The sequence below is a fragment of the Mastigoproctus giganteus genome, chromosome 13 (genome assembly GCF_048544385.1).
Source record: "Mastigoproctus giganteus isolate SK-2022 chromosome 13, ASM4854438v1, whole genome shotgun sequence".
NCBI lineage: Eukaryota > Metazoa > Arthropoda > Arachnida > Uropygi > Thelyphonidae > Mastigoproctus > Mastigoproctus giganteus.
In genome coordinates this window covers 113,438,745-113,456,274 of record NC_143587.1, presented here as the reverse complement: position 1 = coordinate 113,456,274, position 17,530 = coordinate 113,438,745, and the positions used below count along the sequence as shown (strand labels likewise).

Here is a 17,530-nt window from a genome sequence, read left to right as displayed (position 1 = left end):
CAAAGGGGAAATTTCACTCTGGAGGATTCTGAGAGGCTGGGAAGGCCACAAACGTCAGTTACGGAGGAAAACGTTACTGCTGTGAGGAAAATGCTTGACGAAAACAGGCGAGTGACCTACCAACAGATAGAGGATACTTTGGGCCTAAATGCACCAGCAATTCGTTCGATTCTGCAAGATCATTTGCACGTGAAGAAACTTTGTTCTCTCTGGGTGCCGCATCAACTGACCGAAGAGCAGATGACACGACGTGTGACTTGGTGCCGGGAGATGTTAAAAAAGTTTGATAAGGGACAATCTCGGTATGTGAACAACATCGTGACAGGTGACGAGACTTGGCTGTACTATTACGATCTGCCGACCAAGGCTCAAAACAAAGTTTGGGTCTTTGATGATGACGACACACCCGTAATTGTCAGAAAATCCAGATCTGTAAAGAAGAAAATGATAGCTGTAATTTTCAAATTGAGTGGAATTGTGGAACGTGTCGTTTTGGACACGCAGAAGACAGTCACAGCTAAGTGATATACTGAACAATGCCTTCCTAAAGTCATTGGATCTATGAAGAACCTGCGGCCAAAGTCAAGAATGGACACCTGGTACCTCCATCATGATAATGCTGCAGCTCACCACGCCAAAGCCTGCACCGAATATTTGACCACGACAGGACTGAAACTTCTCGAGCACCCTCCCTACAGTTCCAGACCTTGCTCCCTGCGACTTTGCACTGTTCCCGCATGTGAAAATGAAGCTAAAAGGGAGGCGGTTTTCCAGTGATGAGGACCTTCTACAGGCTTGGGACAACGAGTGTGCTTTACTCCCTAGTGAAACTTGGCAGAACTGGTTTAAAGATTGGTTTCGGAGGATGGAGAGGTGTATTGAATGTAGAGGAAATTACTTTGAAAAAATTAAATAAACAAAGCTGTATTGCAAAACTTTCCTAGTACCCTTTGTATATATATATGTGTATATACAGGGTGATTCACTACCAGTGCGACAAACTTGCAGGAGGTGTAGGGGCACAAAGACGAATCGGAATCACATAGCATTGCAGGGTCAGAAATGCCTTCGTCATGCGGTAGAGAACGTTGAACGGGAGGTCGCGTGAACAGCAATCCCGCTGGAAGTCAGCATTTGCGAACCGTTTCTGTTGAACAAACCAAGTAGCAAAAGTCCTCCGGAGTGGATAAACCGCAGGCTCCAATGATTGGACGCGTTGCAGACGGTATGAACTCATTTGGTTTGTTGACAGTATCCTCCATACAGTGGATTGGGAAATACCCAATCGTTGGCCTATCGCTCGAGTACTCGTACACGGATTGCCTTCTGCAAGACGTAGGACATTCTCCTCATTGTCTGTCGTCCTCATCGTTCGCTCTCGATTCATGGTACCTCTCATGAAAGAACCAGTCTCACGTAACCTTCTGTGCACATGTGCGAAAATCTTATGATGAGGAAGCACGCCTGTGTGGGAAATGATCCTGGTACAAGCGCAGAGCGGCGTGCCCATTACAGTCCGCAGCTCCATACGAGAGGTGCATGTCGGCCAGTTCAACGTTTGAATACTCGTCCATCCTACTGCCTTGGGAACCGGTTCGCAAATTCTGACTTCCAGCGGGATCGCTGTTCACACGACCTCCCATTCAACATCCTCTACCGCATGACGAAGGCATTTCGGACCCTGCAATACTATGTGATTCCGATTAGTCTTTGTGCCCCCTACACCTCCTGCAAGTTTGTCGCACTGGTAGTGAATCGCCCTATATATAAATGCAAGTAGAGTGAGAATGCAGATTATGAATGAAATAAATGTCTCTCCCCCCACCCCCGGAGCGGGATGGGCAGCTTAACCTTCATACCGGATTCGACACTGCTTGGACATGACATGACATGACGAAGACATTCTGCAGCTTTGCTGCCAACACGCCATTGGCGATCTGAACTGGGTATTCTAATCTCGTTCCTTTTAAAACCCCATCCCCAGGCGGGGGGGGGGGGAGATGGATCTCTGTCTCCTCCCTGCCTTACCCCCTATACTTTGCCTGGTGGGGCTCGTCTCCACTGACCTCTTTGGGAATGCCTACTCTATCTTCCCTATTCTTCTGTCTGTTTTCCCTCCAGTCTTCAGTCTCCCCCCAACTAAATCGACCAAGGTACACCCTTAGCAATGCCGCCAAATTCTAATCAACGTCTAAATTCAAGAGATTCAACTGCCTAAATCTCTAAGACAACAAACACTATTAGCTTTTATGTAGCATATAGCCTCACGTCTAAATTTAATAACATCAAAATTTTGCCCGACCTATTAGGCCTTTAACACATCTCTTTAGCGTTCAACCCCAACCAGCAATTTCCAAACTAAATTGACCAAGGTACACCCTTAATAGTGCCGCCAAATTCTAATCAATGTCTAAATTCCACTGGTTTCGCCTAAATCTCTAAAACAACAAACACTATTAGCTTTTATCTAGCATATAGCCTCACGTCTAAATTTAATAACATCAAAATTTTGCCTGACCTATTAGGCCTTTAACACATCTCTTTAGCGTTCAACCCCAACTAGCAATTTCCAAACAGCAATCCCATTAAGCACTAATGTCAAATGCGTAATTTTTTTTTTTTTTAGGTCCTAGCCACTGAAATCCCAGGAAACTGGATGGCAGGACCTGCCAGAGCAATTTGTTGTGATACTGGATACACCCAGCTAGCCTCCACGTGGCAGGGTATGGGCAACGTCAGGCCCCACTAGGGGCCTAGCGGCCAATCAGCCGGTCAAACAATGGGCACAACATATCACACTGCACAGACACTGCCCACACACTTTCAAGTCTCTGTCTTGACAGTGTACTCTCCTCGATACAGCGAAACACACGCGGAGTTGGGAGAAATCCCAGGTGCCGTTTGACACGAACATACCTTATACCTTATGCACAATTACCCCCCGGTCCCTTTCATTCTCCACTACCCTAAGTCTAGTATTATATTAATATATAGTATATTAATTTAATATATAGGGTGTCTCAGAAATACATGGCATAACTTCAGGAATGAGTTCCTCATATGTAGACAATAAAAATATTTTATATGAACATAGTTCCTGAAATGCTTGGTTTCAGAGTTTTGAAGGTCTGTCTATGACACTTAACTGTTCACATCACCTTATAGTAATTGTTCAAAATGTCCACCTTCTGTCTGAATACAGGCCTCACATCGATGTCTCATGGATTCATGAAGACGATGCCAAATTCCTGGCATGTTTTGTATTGTCTCACAACCTGCCACAATTCGATTGCGGAGAGTTTTCACATCAGCTACCGGAGTCGAATACACCAATGACTTTAAATGGTCCCACAAGAAGAGATCTAGTGGGTTTAAGTCAGTGAGCGTGGAAGCCAGGCAGTTGGTCTACCTCTACCTACCCACCGACCAGAAAACCTTCGATTCGGGTAATGGCAGGCTAGGTGGCTGAAATATGTGGGAGTGCCATCGTGCATGAAGTGTGCTTGTTGATGAGTGATCAGTGGCATGTCGTCCAAGAAATCAGGCATGTTGTTTTCCAGAAAGTTTCTGTACACCTGCCCTGTGAGTTTGTTTGGAAGTACATGGGGCCCAAATAACTTATCACCAAACACTCCCGCACAGATGTTGAGGCTGAACCACTGTTGGTGATGTGATGGAAGAATTGCATGTGGGTTTTCCTCAGCCATACATGCTGATTATGAAAATTTTGGATTCCGTCTCGTGAACTGTGCTTCATCTGTGAATATCACTAAGGCAGGAAAGTGAGGAGTTGTACCACACTACTGCAAGAACCACTGGCAGAACATTATTCGTGCAGGGTAATCTACTGGTGACAAGGCCTGTATCCGTTGCAGATGGTAAGGATACAGTTGGTGTTCTTGCAACACTCTCCAAATAGTCGAATGTTGTACAGCCAGTTGCATTGCTGTTCTGCATGTGCTGATTCCAGGAGTGGCATGCACAACATCCAAAATCTCCTCCTCTACTTTGGGAGTCGTAGATCTTTGTCATCCTCTGTCAGCAGCACGAGGTGTAAAGGTCCCGTGTTCACAAAGGCGGTGATGGATACCTCAAACGTTTTCCTGTCTGGACATCTTCGTTCTGGGAACCTTTCGTGGTACAAACGACGAGCCTCCAGAGCATTGCCGTCCGCCAAACTGTACATAAAGTACATATCCGCTTGCTCCTGATTTGAGTAAATGGTCGGAATGGAAAACCACCAGATTCTGTCAGTACCTTGTGATGAAGGAAGTCACCTGCGGCAGATAAGACATTCCGGTTAATAACTCGGGAACCAAACATTTCCGGAACTATGTTGATATGAACTATTTTTATTGTGTACATACAAGGAACTCATTCCTGAAGTTATACCATGTATTTTTGAGACACCCTGTATTAATCTTGGGTTACTGCTACCCATATGCAGTACTTTACATTTGTCAATGTTAAACTTCAGTTGCTGCCTCTCAGCCCATCTGCTCAACTTTTCCAGATGCTCTTGCAGTAGCATACTATCATTGCTGTCATTAAAAATCCCTGCTTACTTTCGTATCATCTGCAAACTTAGACATTAACCCTGATAATCCAGTAGCCAGGTGGGAAGGAGCAGCAGCAGCAGTGCATAGCACACGCTTCTTGATTAGACCGGGGTTCGAGCCCGTCACCACCAAATACAGAGGATGCGGAAAGGTTAAGGAATGACCACCGCATATCCTGGAGCAATATGGCCTTAGTTGCTAATGCTCCTAAAAACCAAACAACAACAACCTGATAATCCTTCATCAATATCATTGATAAATACCAAAAACAACAATGAGCCTAACATCGAACCCTGGGGGACTCACTAATAACATTAATCCACGAAAAGCAGTGTACATTGATAACCACCCTCCATCTTCTCCCACTCAACCATCCTTCCATTGTAGCAACTTGCCTTTAATGCCATACTGCTCCAATTTGTACATGTCTTCCCTGTGCCACAGTGTCAATAAGTTTCTGTCTGACACTTCCCTGCAGAATTCCTCATGTGTAAATGCAAAATGCTCATTCAGTTTGTCAGCTATCTGAGCAGGATCATCAAGTTGAACCATCAATATCATGTGGATCAATCTGGTTCATCCCTTTCCTTCTAGGCACCTCCGTAGCCAGGTGGGAAGGAGCAGCAGTGCATAGCACATGCTTCTTGATTAGACCGGGGTTCGAGCCCATCACCACCAAATACGGAGTATGCAGAAAGGTCAAGGAATGACCACCGCATATCCCTGAGCAATATGGCCTTAGTTGCTAATGCTCCTAAAAACCAAATAACAAATAACAATAACCTTTCCTTCTAGAGTTTATATAAGTCTTTGCTATTTTTCTTTGCATCCTTTGCCAAAGATTTCTTGTAATCTGCCCTCGCTTGTCTAATCTTCTCAATGACTTGATTGCAGATTAGCTTATATCTACCATAGGCTTATGTGTTTCCCGATAATTTATATGCATCCCATGCATTTTTCTTCTCTGCCACAAGTCTCATTAGTTCATCTGACATCCGTTTAGGCATAAACTTTGAGCAATATTTCTTAGTTGGTAAGAAAAGTCTGGTAGCTTCCAGGATTAATCCTTGAATGCTTCCCATTTAGAATTTGCTGTTGGTAGCATTATCAATTGCTCAGTATTAGAATGAAATTGTCAAAAATCAATTAGAAGTTTTTAAGCCTAGCCTAAAAAAAACTGAAGTTATAATTTTTTTTTTATCCTCAACAGCTATTTATATATTACCTGATTCAGTTTTATCAACCTTTAAATCACAAATCAAGTTAATTTATTCAATTTTGGCTTTTATAACTCCAAATTGGACAACTGACTAATGACAGATGCAGGAAAAAATATTCCTCTAATTTTCAGTTATGTTTGTGCTGTCATCTGTTATAAACTGTCTACAATTAGTTGGAAACACAGATAAGGCTAGATTTTTTCAAAACAATTTGTTCATTAACAGATGCATTATTTGAAGCAACCTTCAAAATGTATAACTGCATATATCCTCCCCAGAGGCTACACATGAAACTCTAGTTCTACTTACATACTAGTGAAAGAGTTGATTTTTAAGGTGCACTTAATGGTTTCACAATGACTGTTTAAAGTTAAGAGTGTTTTCAACAAACAGTGCTCATAATTTTTCTTGAAAAACCTTACTACTTGCTAATTCTAGCCGAGCTGCAGAATATAAGATCAAACCAAGGTGCATCACATAGCAACTGCACAGTTGATTCATGTACACTGTGTGACCTTAGCAGTCAGTCAAGTTTGTCTACTTAGCAGTAGAAGTGATGCACAGTGAATATGGTGCTCTCAGATTTTGTTCCTGAAAAAAAAAAAAAAAAACCCATCATCTGCAGTGTATGAAATGTTAAAAGAGGCTTTTGGTGAAATATACACTTCCATATAGCATAGCTTGCAGGTGGTTTATAATTTTTTTAAAGATGGACGTAACTCGATCACAAAAATCATCTGTCCTGGAGCTCCAGAAAACCATAAACACTATTTCTGTAATTTTGAGAAAGCATCGTATAACAGTGAGACAACTGGCAGAGATGTTGAGAATATCAGTAGGAAGCACAGATAAATAAGGCATTCTTTATTTTTTTTGCATGGTATTCTCCATAACCACTGACATGTGTTTGTGCACACTAGGGTTCTAGGACTATTCACACCTCAGCAACAGCAAGTTTGCATGGAGGTTTGTCAGGAGCTGCAATTGATGGTTACTGAAGATGGTGAGGTTCTACACAGGGTTTTGTTTGTTGTACTCATTAGATCCTATAACACACTTCTATTGTCATTTTTCCTTTCCCAGTGCTTATGTCACACCAAACTGTCTCAACATTGCAATGTCCATCTATGTCAACTTAGATTTTATGTTTTTCTTAATTAACAGTATAACCCCCTCCTCCCTTCCTAGTACACATTGAACTCCCCAAATTCCAGTTCTGCACTGCTTATATCTATGTGACACCATGTCTCTGATATATACCAACAATATCTGCCTTTAATGTCTTGACCAGCACTTCAAATTCATTAAAACTTATTTACTTTACTTCTAGCATTGGTGTACATGCAAGTATAAAGGCACCTATTCTTATTCTTAGTTGCCCAAACACAGCCCATGTATTTATTTGTTTCATGATGATTCCCACCAGTCCCTAAACTTCTCAGTACCCCGCCCTCCTGGCTGCTGCTCATTCTAATAGAAGCAGTGCAAGAATCCTTTCACCTCTGCCTGCGGCTTTTAGTCTGTGAATCCCCCACACCAAGCTAGCAGTTGTGTGCACTACTGCACTCCCACACTGACCACTTAGTTATGTCATCCCTGATATGTATACATGTACTTATTTATTTATTTTGGCACCTCCGTAGCCAGGTGGGCAGGAGCAACAGTGCGTAGCACATGCTTCTTGATTAGACCGGGGTTCGAGCCCGTGAGCCACCAAATATGGAGGATGCGGAAAGGTCAGGGAATGACCACCGCATATTCCCGGAGCAATATGGTCTTAGTTGCTAATGCTCCTAAAAACCAATTAACAACCACAACATTTATTTATTTTTTTATTTGTTGATTGGTGTCTAAATAAGTTCAGTATACAGTTATGTAAAAATTGTATGTTATTTGTACCGATTTTTAATGAAATGTTTCTTTGTATATTGGTTTATGATGAGGTTTTTTTTTTCTTTTATTCTTCTCAATTTAGGGTACAAAAGCACAGTATTTAGCAGCAAAAGCTCTTAAAAAGCAGTCCTGGAGATTTCACACTAAATATATGATGTGGTTCCAAAGGCACGAAGAACCAAAAACAATCACCGATGAATATGAGCAGGTAAAAAGCTCTTCTGCATCTTTCTCTATCCATATAGAATAGTTTTAAATGTTTTAATCTTTAAAAAAATATATTTATTTTATTATTTAAAAAAGAAAAAGATGTAGTAAAGAAATGCTTTAGAAACAACTTCCTGATATTGCAATCTTCATTGACATTTATCATAAAGCTTTTTTGTCAATAGGCTTTCTAATTTTTTGTTTAATTTCATTTGTTAAAAATCCTCACGTTTTGCATTTTTCAGTTTCAACAGTACATTCACTTACCAGAAATATCACTGCCTTTGTTTGGTGTTTGCCTTTGCCAGAACAATTGGCTTTATTTGCTAAATGAAGTCAATTGTTGCTTTTAAGCAAGATATAAGGAGTTAACAAATTTTATAATTTATAGAAAAGTAAACAAAAGGACTTGCTTCCTGGTGACATTTAAGAATGGCATTTTTATATTTTAAGTTTTTTAACCAACAGAAAACTAAATGTTAGAATAAAAAATCTTTTGAAATTTTTTAAATGCATTTGAACTGTCCACCATCAATTTCTTTGTCATATAACATCCACTGCACCCTAAAATTGTTTTTTACTGTGGATTTTATTTTGTGGAAACAAGTAGTTTTTTTTTTTTTTTTTTTTTTTTTTTTTTGATTTGGTAGTTGTTGGCGCATCGGCTTCTGTGGCCATATTGCACCTCCCAACGTTTTTGCAGTACTTTGACCAAGCCCGAGGCGGGAATCGAACCCGCGACCTTTGGGTTGCCGGACAGGTACTTTACCCACTCGGCTAGCCCGGTCGGCAAACAAGTAGTCCAGAGAAAGATAAATTAAATGAATCAGTGGCTGATTAGCTCCACAGACCTATGCATTGTTAGAATATCCTTGCTGATCAACACAGAATGCTGCTTGCATTGTCAATGTGACAGGAACGTCCCTTTTTCTTGAAACTCGGGATCTTTTCTTTTAACCGAATTATTCATAATTTGTTCTTAGGATTCATTCATCCTTACCTGGTGAAAGAAGTAAGTGAACAATTTCCTTGTTATCTGAGAAGGTGATCAACGTCACTTTACTTTTTGATTTCTAAAAATTTTAACTTTTGTAGTATTTAAAATGAAGAAACACTTAAAACCCTCATGTTGGTAATGATTTTAGTTTTGTTGAAACTTATTCGAAAGTATAAAGCCCTTGACCCAGTATTTCAGTTTACTAAAACACAACATCAAAACCATCTCCGAATTAGAAAAAAGAATTTCAAAGCACAGAAACTAAAATTTAGGCACCAATAACAAAAAAAAAAAAAAAAAAACCAGCCAGTCAACCATGATAACAATGAGCAGCCAGCCATGAAGTCAGATTACATAATGCTTGTATCTCACTGTTATTGGTTGTTATTATTAGATATATTTTTCATTTTATTTTACTTGATTATTTAATTTTTTCTTTAACCTATTTCCACATCCTTTGGCCTTAACTTTGCTCCCGGGTTATCTAATCAGCTATTGCCTCCTGCAAATCTACTCCACCCAGCTCATCCTGTTGGGTTACCTCTTCACTCATTTCATGCATGTACCTTGGTGCTGTTGGAGGAGTCTATACCCTATGCTCTTTCGTTAAGAATCATCAGTAAGCCATGTAATTCCATACATTTCAAACAATTCTCTGGTTTCATATATATATTTAAATAGATAAGAGCCTTATTAATGTACTGCTGAAACAGTAAACATATGACATAATTACATTTTTTTTTTTTTATTAAGATTCATTAAATTAGTGAAGCAATTTATGTACAGTAAATTAAATAGAAATCAGAATGTACCTTTTACTTGTGTGTAGTTGCTTAACTTTTTATATTAACAAGTATATATGTTCTTAATTTTAGTCCCCTTTTGGCCTAAAGAAGAGGCCCATAGAGGATCTGAAACAGCCTATAAAATTTTAGTAAATTGAGAGTATTTGGTCAAGGGCTTTGTGCTTTCTAGTATGTTTCAATAAATCAAAAATTTGTTCCCAACACAAAGATTAAATGTCTCACTTAAAATACTTTAAAAGCTTCGACGTCTTTTAGTTATTCAATAATTTTTGTCTCTAGATGTATGTGAATCTCTATTCCATGCTTTGACTCTTTGTGTGTGGACGATATTCACAAACCATGATTTGTCACTTTTTATGACAGACTAATGCAAGGAAGCGTTGTTATCAACAGCTTCACTTTGTTTCTGAGTAGCTTTTGTGTAAAGGATCAAACAGTGCAGAATGAACCTAGCATAAATTTCCATTTTACTGAATCTCCAAGTCTGTGTCACACAAAACTATTTTTCTGTTAATGTGAAGTTGTGTTTTTTATCATTCAAAGAGTCATTCAAATCAGATGCAGATATCTTCACTGCTCATCTTACAGATCCTTATGGCATTTCAGAAATTCTGCAAAGCAGTAAGGAACAGGTAAACAAGACAGAAATTACCGTACACTCATTTTACTGCTTCATAGGTTCCAATTGTACTTTGCTCCACCCTGAAATAAAATTTTAATGTTCACTCTTTTGTTTCATCACTTGTTTCACATGACTGCTTCCCATTTGCATGCAAATGGGAAGCAGTCAGCTTACCACTGAACTTTGTTTTATGGTCCTGTACACAGGCATTTTTTGCAGTAGAATCAGTCCTGTGGAACTCAATTGTTGTCCAACCTTGTGATTGAATATTCCTGTGTAGTTTGCAATGCATATTTAAAAAAATGTGCTTGTTGCTTATTCTCTTTATTGCATTCTTTATCTCTTTATTTTCTTTATAAAACACATCTGACTATCCTTTATAAAGATAATCTGGATCTTTTTATACTAGAAGCATGTCGCTTTGGCCATTGAACAACATAAGATTCTATTGGGGTTTTGTACTTTTTAACACATAAACAATGTATGAATTGGGTCATTCTGGTCTGTGAAAGATAGAGAAATGATTACTTTGTAAAACTGTGGTTTTACCCAAAGTCAGGGTAGGTGAGGATGAGAATTTTGAGATGGAATCTAAACACAACTCCATTTTTAACTCTTTTGGAAACAGGTATCTGGATAGTGTGTAGGCCATCTTGAAGTGATTTTCTGGAAATGTAAAAATTGGCAACCTGTACATAAATGCTTTTAAATATTAATTTGTCATTTTTCAGCTTTATAGCCAAACATTAGTGAGATTATTGTCAAAAATAAAATGAGGATCATAATTTTATAAAAAAATAAAATAAAAACTAGTTACTTTTTTTTATGCTGCAATATCTATCCTCTACATTTGTATATCTTTTACTTCATGATTTTGTTTCATTAACTTCTGGATCTGAATTCCAGAGAATTTCTTCAATTTCAGGTTTTGGTGGCACCCATAAAGTAACAACATAGATGGCCCAGAACTTGACAGGTACCATACTTTCTGTTTAATTTCTGGAAAAACTTTCTGGACTTTTTTGAATTCCACTTGAAGTGTACTAATATTCATCTTTTCTTAATGGATTGCAATACATATTGTATGTAATATTTTAATTTTTAATTAAGAAAAAATAGATGGTTTTATGTGAAACATCCTTGGCTTGGAAGAGGTTAGCGAAATCCAAGCCAGTAGCCTAATTGCCTATTTGATTGTAGCCCTTTGAATGAATACAATCGAATGGCAGCTGCAGGAAGTATGATTACAACAATACAAGTTATGATAATTCGCCTCTAGCTGAAGCTGCAGATGATGTCACTTCCGCATCACAATTTTCGAGACTAATTCGATTTACTCGGTTGAAGTGCCCCCAAGGGTGTTTCACATTAAAAAATTAATTTTTGATCTCTTCCATTTTCCAGTTTTAAAAAACTGCTAGCCATGTGAAATTTCAAATGTGCACATACACATAAGCATAAATACATATGTGTATGAATAGTTTTGAAAAATTTTGAGTGTGTATGTATTAGATACTATTTATTACTTCAGTTTTCAAGTTTTTTCAAAATTTATTTCAAATTTTGTGTACTGTGAAGTGTACAAAATTTGAACACTATGCATGACTCTATATGGCAAGTGAATATTGCCTTCCACGTGTGGATGAAACATTCATTATTATTCAAAAATACGTCATATAAGACTGATAGAACTGTTGCTACCTCAAGTGAATAGATTATGGTTCCAGATCATGTGAGAGAATTCTATAAATAACTTGAACTGGAAACAAATACAATTCCATGCTTTGTAGCATCAGTGGGAACCTGTTGGGTTCCTGTGCTAGTCATATTACATGTAAAAGGTGAACAAATGTTGGTGCCACAGAACCTGACAAGTTTTCTCATACCATAACTCTTCAAAAACCATAAAAAAGAAATAAACTGCAAAAATCGTACCAAGTAAGAATTCGATTATATATAGGAAGGTACAGAATCACAGACGCCTCCGTAGCCAGGTGGGAAGAAGCAGCAGTGCGTAGCACACGCTTCTAGGTTAGACCGGGGTTCGAGCCCGTCACCACCAAATACGGAGGATGCAGATATCCTGGAGCAATATGGCCTTAGTTGCTAATGCTCCTAAAAACCAAACAACAACAACAAGAGCAGAATCACAAACCTTTATCTTCATCCAACAATTAACGCAGACTCATTATTTCCAAGAGGAACCTCATGGGTCCAGCATCATTGCTATAGTCTTGTGTAATTTCTGCTATTATGCTATACTTTTTTTTTTTTTTTTTTTTTTAAGAAAAACTTTATTTTGTTTCTGACACCTGTAACTATGTGGGGAAACTACATACTTAATATCAAATCAATGAATTTATGGGAGCTGTTAAGTAGATAGTATAATATAACATTATTGAACTGAGACCCACTGAGAACTGAGATCCATGAGTTGTCCAAGTAGGTAGGCTGAAGAGCACTTAATATTTGTGGATTGGAGACAGGCATGATGTTCATCATGCACCATGCCTGTATCTGTCAGTTGCACTACACAATTCTTGATTAGGAGTGGTCCTTTGATTTTCGGAAAGATTTTTTTTCAAGAATGTCTTCAATTTTGATAGGTACTACTCATAGACAGTATGTGTATTATCAGAATTTTATATCTTGTTAACAAGCAAAATCCTTCTGAATGTTCAATGTAAGAGAACAAATTCACTTCAGATAGACCTTTGTCTTCCTCACATTTGTGTAACTTGGTCATGGAAGCCTGCACATTGGAAGCACTTCACCATTGGCTCTCATGGGTATTGCATTAGTTAAATCATTGTCCTCCCACACTGGGTGGAAAAAGTCAAAGTTTGAATCACATCGGTGAAGCAAGGAAATTTTTATGGGTTTTTTTGACCATGCGGCTAAGTTAATCAGCCTTGGACAGGAGTTGCAATGCCCCCCACCCAAACTATTTTTTCATCCAGCAAACCAGCTAAAAAAATACATGCAATTACAGGAAATATACTGACATCTCATACCCTTAATTGCTTTGGTGCTTAACACACGCAATCTGATTCATAATAGTTTCTCATGAAATTCCCTTTCAGGCACTGCTTAACCATTGAATCATGAACTCCCAATATTGATTTGTTAAATTTGGGTTTTGTGCTGTAGATTTGAACAGTTGAATGCAAGGTATTTTAGCATCTTGTGGTAATGGGCTTTAACAGTGATGTTAGGAAGGAATTTCATTGTCACATTGCTTTTACTTTTATTCCATGATGACTGGTAGCATTATCAAGGAAAATCGGAAGATTTTGCTTCTTTGTCTGCTAGGTCACAATTTTAAGTTACTCTTCAAAAATTGTTTCATGTAGTTATCCATGTCTGTTTATTGGAGCACCAAATACTGTAACAGAAAGAAAGAGATGCTTTGTGTTCACTGTAGTACCTGGAATATATGAGATTATGGCATTGTCAATCATGTAATGCACCAGTTTTTCTCTGATATCACTGTAGCACAAAAATCCAGAAATATTAAGTGGAGAACAAAGTCACATACTTAGAGGAAGGAAGACAAATAATTAAAACAGGTTCAAAGGAGACATATGCCATAGCTGCTTGATTTTCAATCGGTAGGTAATTTGGACAAGATGTATCAGTTCCCCCCCCCCCCCAATATATCTTTCACTGGTTGGGCACATTCCTTGCTCTTGCTCTGTACAAATAATGTCCTTTTTAAAGAACAACTGAGCAAGCCAGTAATACCAAAATTACCATTCCAGCCGACATTCCTCCAACAACAAAACCAAAAGTGACAGAAACCACCAAACTGCAACATCACTCTCCATCAGAATGGATAATATAAAGAGAATAATCCAAATAATGGAAATTTAGAACTCCACATGTCCAGCGAGATGGAAATGTTATGTCCATCTCACTGGATGCATGAGATAGACATAGCCTATTTTCCTAAGAAAGACAAAACAAAAATAGATTGATACGAGCAATCTACAAGTAAAATGCAGTCAGAATCAAAAACAACCCACAAAGCCACATAATGGGAAGAATCCTTCAATGGAATTGTAGAGGCTTTCAGAACATAAAAGATTTACACAATCTTATCAATTGATATGAACCAGCAGTTCATATCAATTGATAAGATAATTACATATAATTACAGGAAACTTATTTAAATTCCCAAGTGTTTACTACCATTAAAAATTATACCATCTTTAGACGAAATAGGAGTGTTGATTTGCCATTCCATGGCGGGATGGCGGTTCTTATTAGAGACAGCATTCCATCCAAACATGTTTCTCTTCAGACTCCTATAGAAATGGTGACAGTATGCATTGTAATCAGTATCAATCTTACAGTAGCTTCTATATATCTGCCTCCTAATTTTTTGTTCTGCTCTCTTAAAGATATCAATGCTCATAATTCACTGTGGGATCTTTAACAATCAACAAGAGAGGTAAGCTAATAGAATCCCTAATTGCTACTTATCAGCTTATCCTGGTGATCCTGCCTATATCCATTTTTCCAGTTTCCTTGACTGTAAATAGACCTTTCAATCTGTTCTCATATATGCTAATCCAGAGTAGTCGGTCTTGGATAACCCACTAAATAATGATCATTTACCGATTCTTTGCAAGCTCCAAACATGTAAATTCACATCCTGTGTTTCATCCCACTTGGAAATTTCATATGGCACACTGGAATGAATATGCTTCTCGTGGTCAGATTGATGAAGGTGATGGTAAAATCCAATCTCAGCTCATAAATAATGTTATTGAACATATAAGCTTTTACAAGATTCCACCTCTGTAATACCAAAATATTTTCCAGGAAAATTAAACACAACAATTACTGGTAAAATTAGAAATGTATGCTCGCTAAACAGAAAAGAAAAACAGAGTTTAGAATTTGTTTTGCAAATTAGTAACCTCATTAACTTTAAAAGACTCAAAGCCAAGTTCTGTTAAATAAGAAAAAAAGCAAATAAAGATGCCTGGATTAGTTATTCTTCAGCTATTAACAAGGACACAGACAATAGACTCATCTGGAGAAAAATTCAAAAACAGTAAACAAATATATGCAGTCCCCAGCTCAATACTAAACTGGAATGGGCAAGAACCATCCTCACTGGCAGCAATAGCAATGTCCTTAACTGAATCATTTGCTAGTATATCTGCAGAATGGCATAAAATCATCTTCACTACTGTGGTATCACAGGCATATAACCCAACCATTCACATCAACAGAACTTTTAGAATATTTCTATAAAACATCAGATAGTGTGGCTGGTCCAGATGGAACATACTACATAATGTTAAAAGAACTAAACAACAGAGCAAAAAACTCCTTGTTAAATTTCTACATTTTAGTGTTTTTAGAAAATACTTAACTAAATTCCTGGCATCACTCAATTCTCCTAGCTTTCCTGAAGCCAGGAAAGGATCATACCTTTCCACGTAGTTACAGATTGATTTCACTGACTAGCTGTTTAGACAAAATTTTGGAAAAAATGGTTCACATGTGTGTAACATGGTTTTAGTTTCCATGGTTAACATGGAAACTAAAAACTTGCCAAACAATAATCAGAACAGATTTTGGAAGAATAAGTCCACATTAGGTGGGGTGATCAAAGCAGAAGCAAACATCTGCAATGCTTTTATAAGGAGACAACACCTGGTTGTGGTTAATCTCAATATTGAGAAAGCCTTTGATACCACTTGGTGATATGGTGTTCTTCAAGATTTTCATTCCTTTGGTTTGAGAGGGCCATTACCCCAATTTATACAAAACCATACACCACAAAATGTTTCAGATTAGTTATCTAAACAACTTGTCCAACTCATTTGAACAACAGGAGGGTGGACCACAGGTTCCCATCATCGGTGCAACTTTATTCACAACCAGACTTATAAACTTGATACTTCTATTGAAATACAATTGAGCAGCAGCCTGGAAAGCAAGGCAATGTGAATTTCCAGGCCTGCTGGGAGTCATAGTGGAACCAGTAAATACATGGGCTGTGTTAGGGTAACTAAGAGTAGAAACAGGTGCATGTATACTTGCATGTACACCAATGCTAGGAGTATAGTTAATAAATTCGATGAGCTTGAAGTGATAGTCAAGACATCAAAGGCAGATATTGTTGGCATATCAGAGACATGGTGTCACACAGACATAAGCAGTGCAGAACTGGAATTTGGGGAGTACAATGTGTACAGAAAGGATAGATAGGACAGGAAGGGAGAAGGGGTTATGCTGTTAGTTAAGAAACACATAAAATCTAAGGAAGTGCATCCAGTTGGTGTGCGTGGACAATGCAATGTTGCGTCTGTTTGGTGTGACATAAGCACTGGAAAGGAAAACTGAGAGTAGGTATGTGTGTTATAGGCCTAATGAATCTGATGAGTATAATGAGCAGTTGTGCAGAGAAATGGAGTGGGCCAGTAAATTAGAGTGTATTATAATGGGGGATTTTAATTTCCCATATATTGACTGGAATTTGTGGGTTGGTCACTCGCACACTAGCAAGGCTTTTGTGGATTTGTTGGATGATTGTTTTCTACAGCAGCATGTTCGGGAGGCAACTAGAAGGAGTAATACTCTTGATCTGGTTGTCAGCAGTGATTCTTCGTGCATCAAGAATCTGCAGATAAAGGAACCACTAGGTGGCAGTGATCACAGTGTGCTGAAGTGGAATTTACTCAAAGAGGTGACTACCATCAAGGGTAAAGGGAAGGGTTTTTTGCTTTCGTAAAGGTGACTACGGTGCTCTTAGACAGTATTTAAATTCTATACGGTGGAACCAACTGATGATGTTACCAACAGCAAATTCAAAATGGGAAGCATTCAAAGAATTAATCTTGGAAGCTACAAGGCTTTTCATACCAACAAAGAAATATTGTTCAAGATTTAGGCCTAAATGGATGTCAGATGAACTAATTACACATGTGACAGAGAAGAAAAATGCATGGGATACATATAAATTAACATGTGACACAGAAGCCTATGATAGATATAAGCTGGTCTGTAATCAAGTTACAAAGGAGGTTAGGCAGGCGAAGGCAGATTACAAGAAATCTTTGGCAAAGGATGCAAAGAAAAACAGCAAAGATCTCTTATGTAAACTCTAGAAGAAAGGGGATGAATCAGATTGGTCCACTTGATATCGATGGTTCAACTGTTGATGATCCTGCTCGGGTAGCTAACAAACTAAATGAATATTTTGCATC

At 38.3% G+C, this 17,530-nt stretch overlaps 1 protein-coding gene across 2 annotated transcripts in view; it reads left to right on the top strand.

Moving 5' to 3' along the window:
• LOC150076374 (CCR4-NOT transcription complex subunit 3-like) overlaps positions 1-17,530 on the top strand; it is a 370,933-nt gene that overhangs the window by 340,763 nt on the left and 12,640 nt on the right. For both annotated transcript variants that reach the window (XM_090387831.1, XM_090387830.1), the window contains exon 15: positions 7,755-7,880. In XM_090387831.1, coding sequence (XP_090243957.1) covers positions 7,755-7,880 — 126 coding nt within the window. The remainder of the gene's footprint in view (positions 1-7,754; positions 7,881-17,530) is intronic.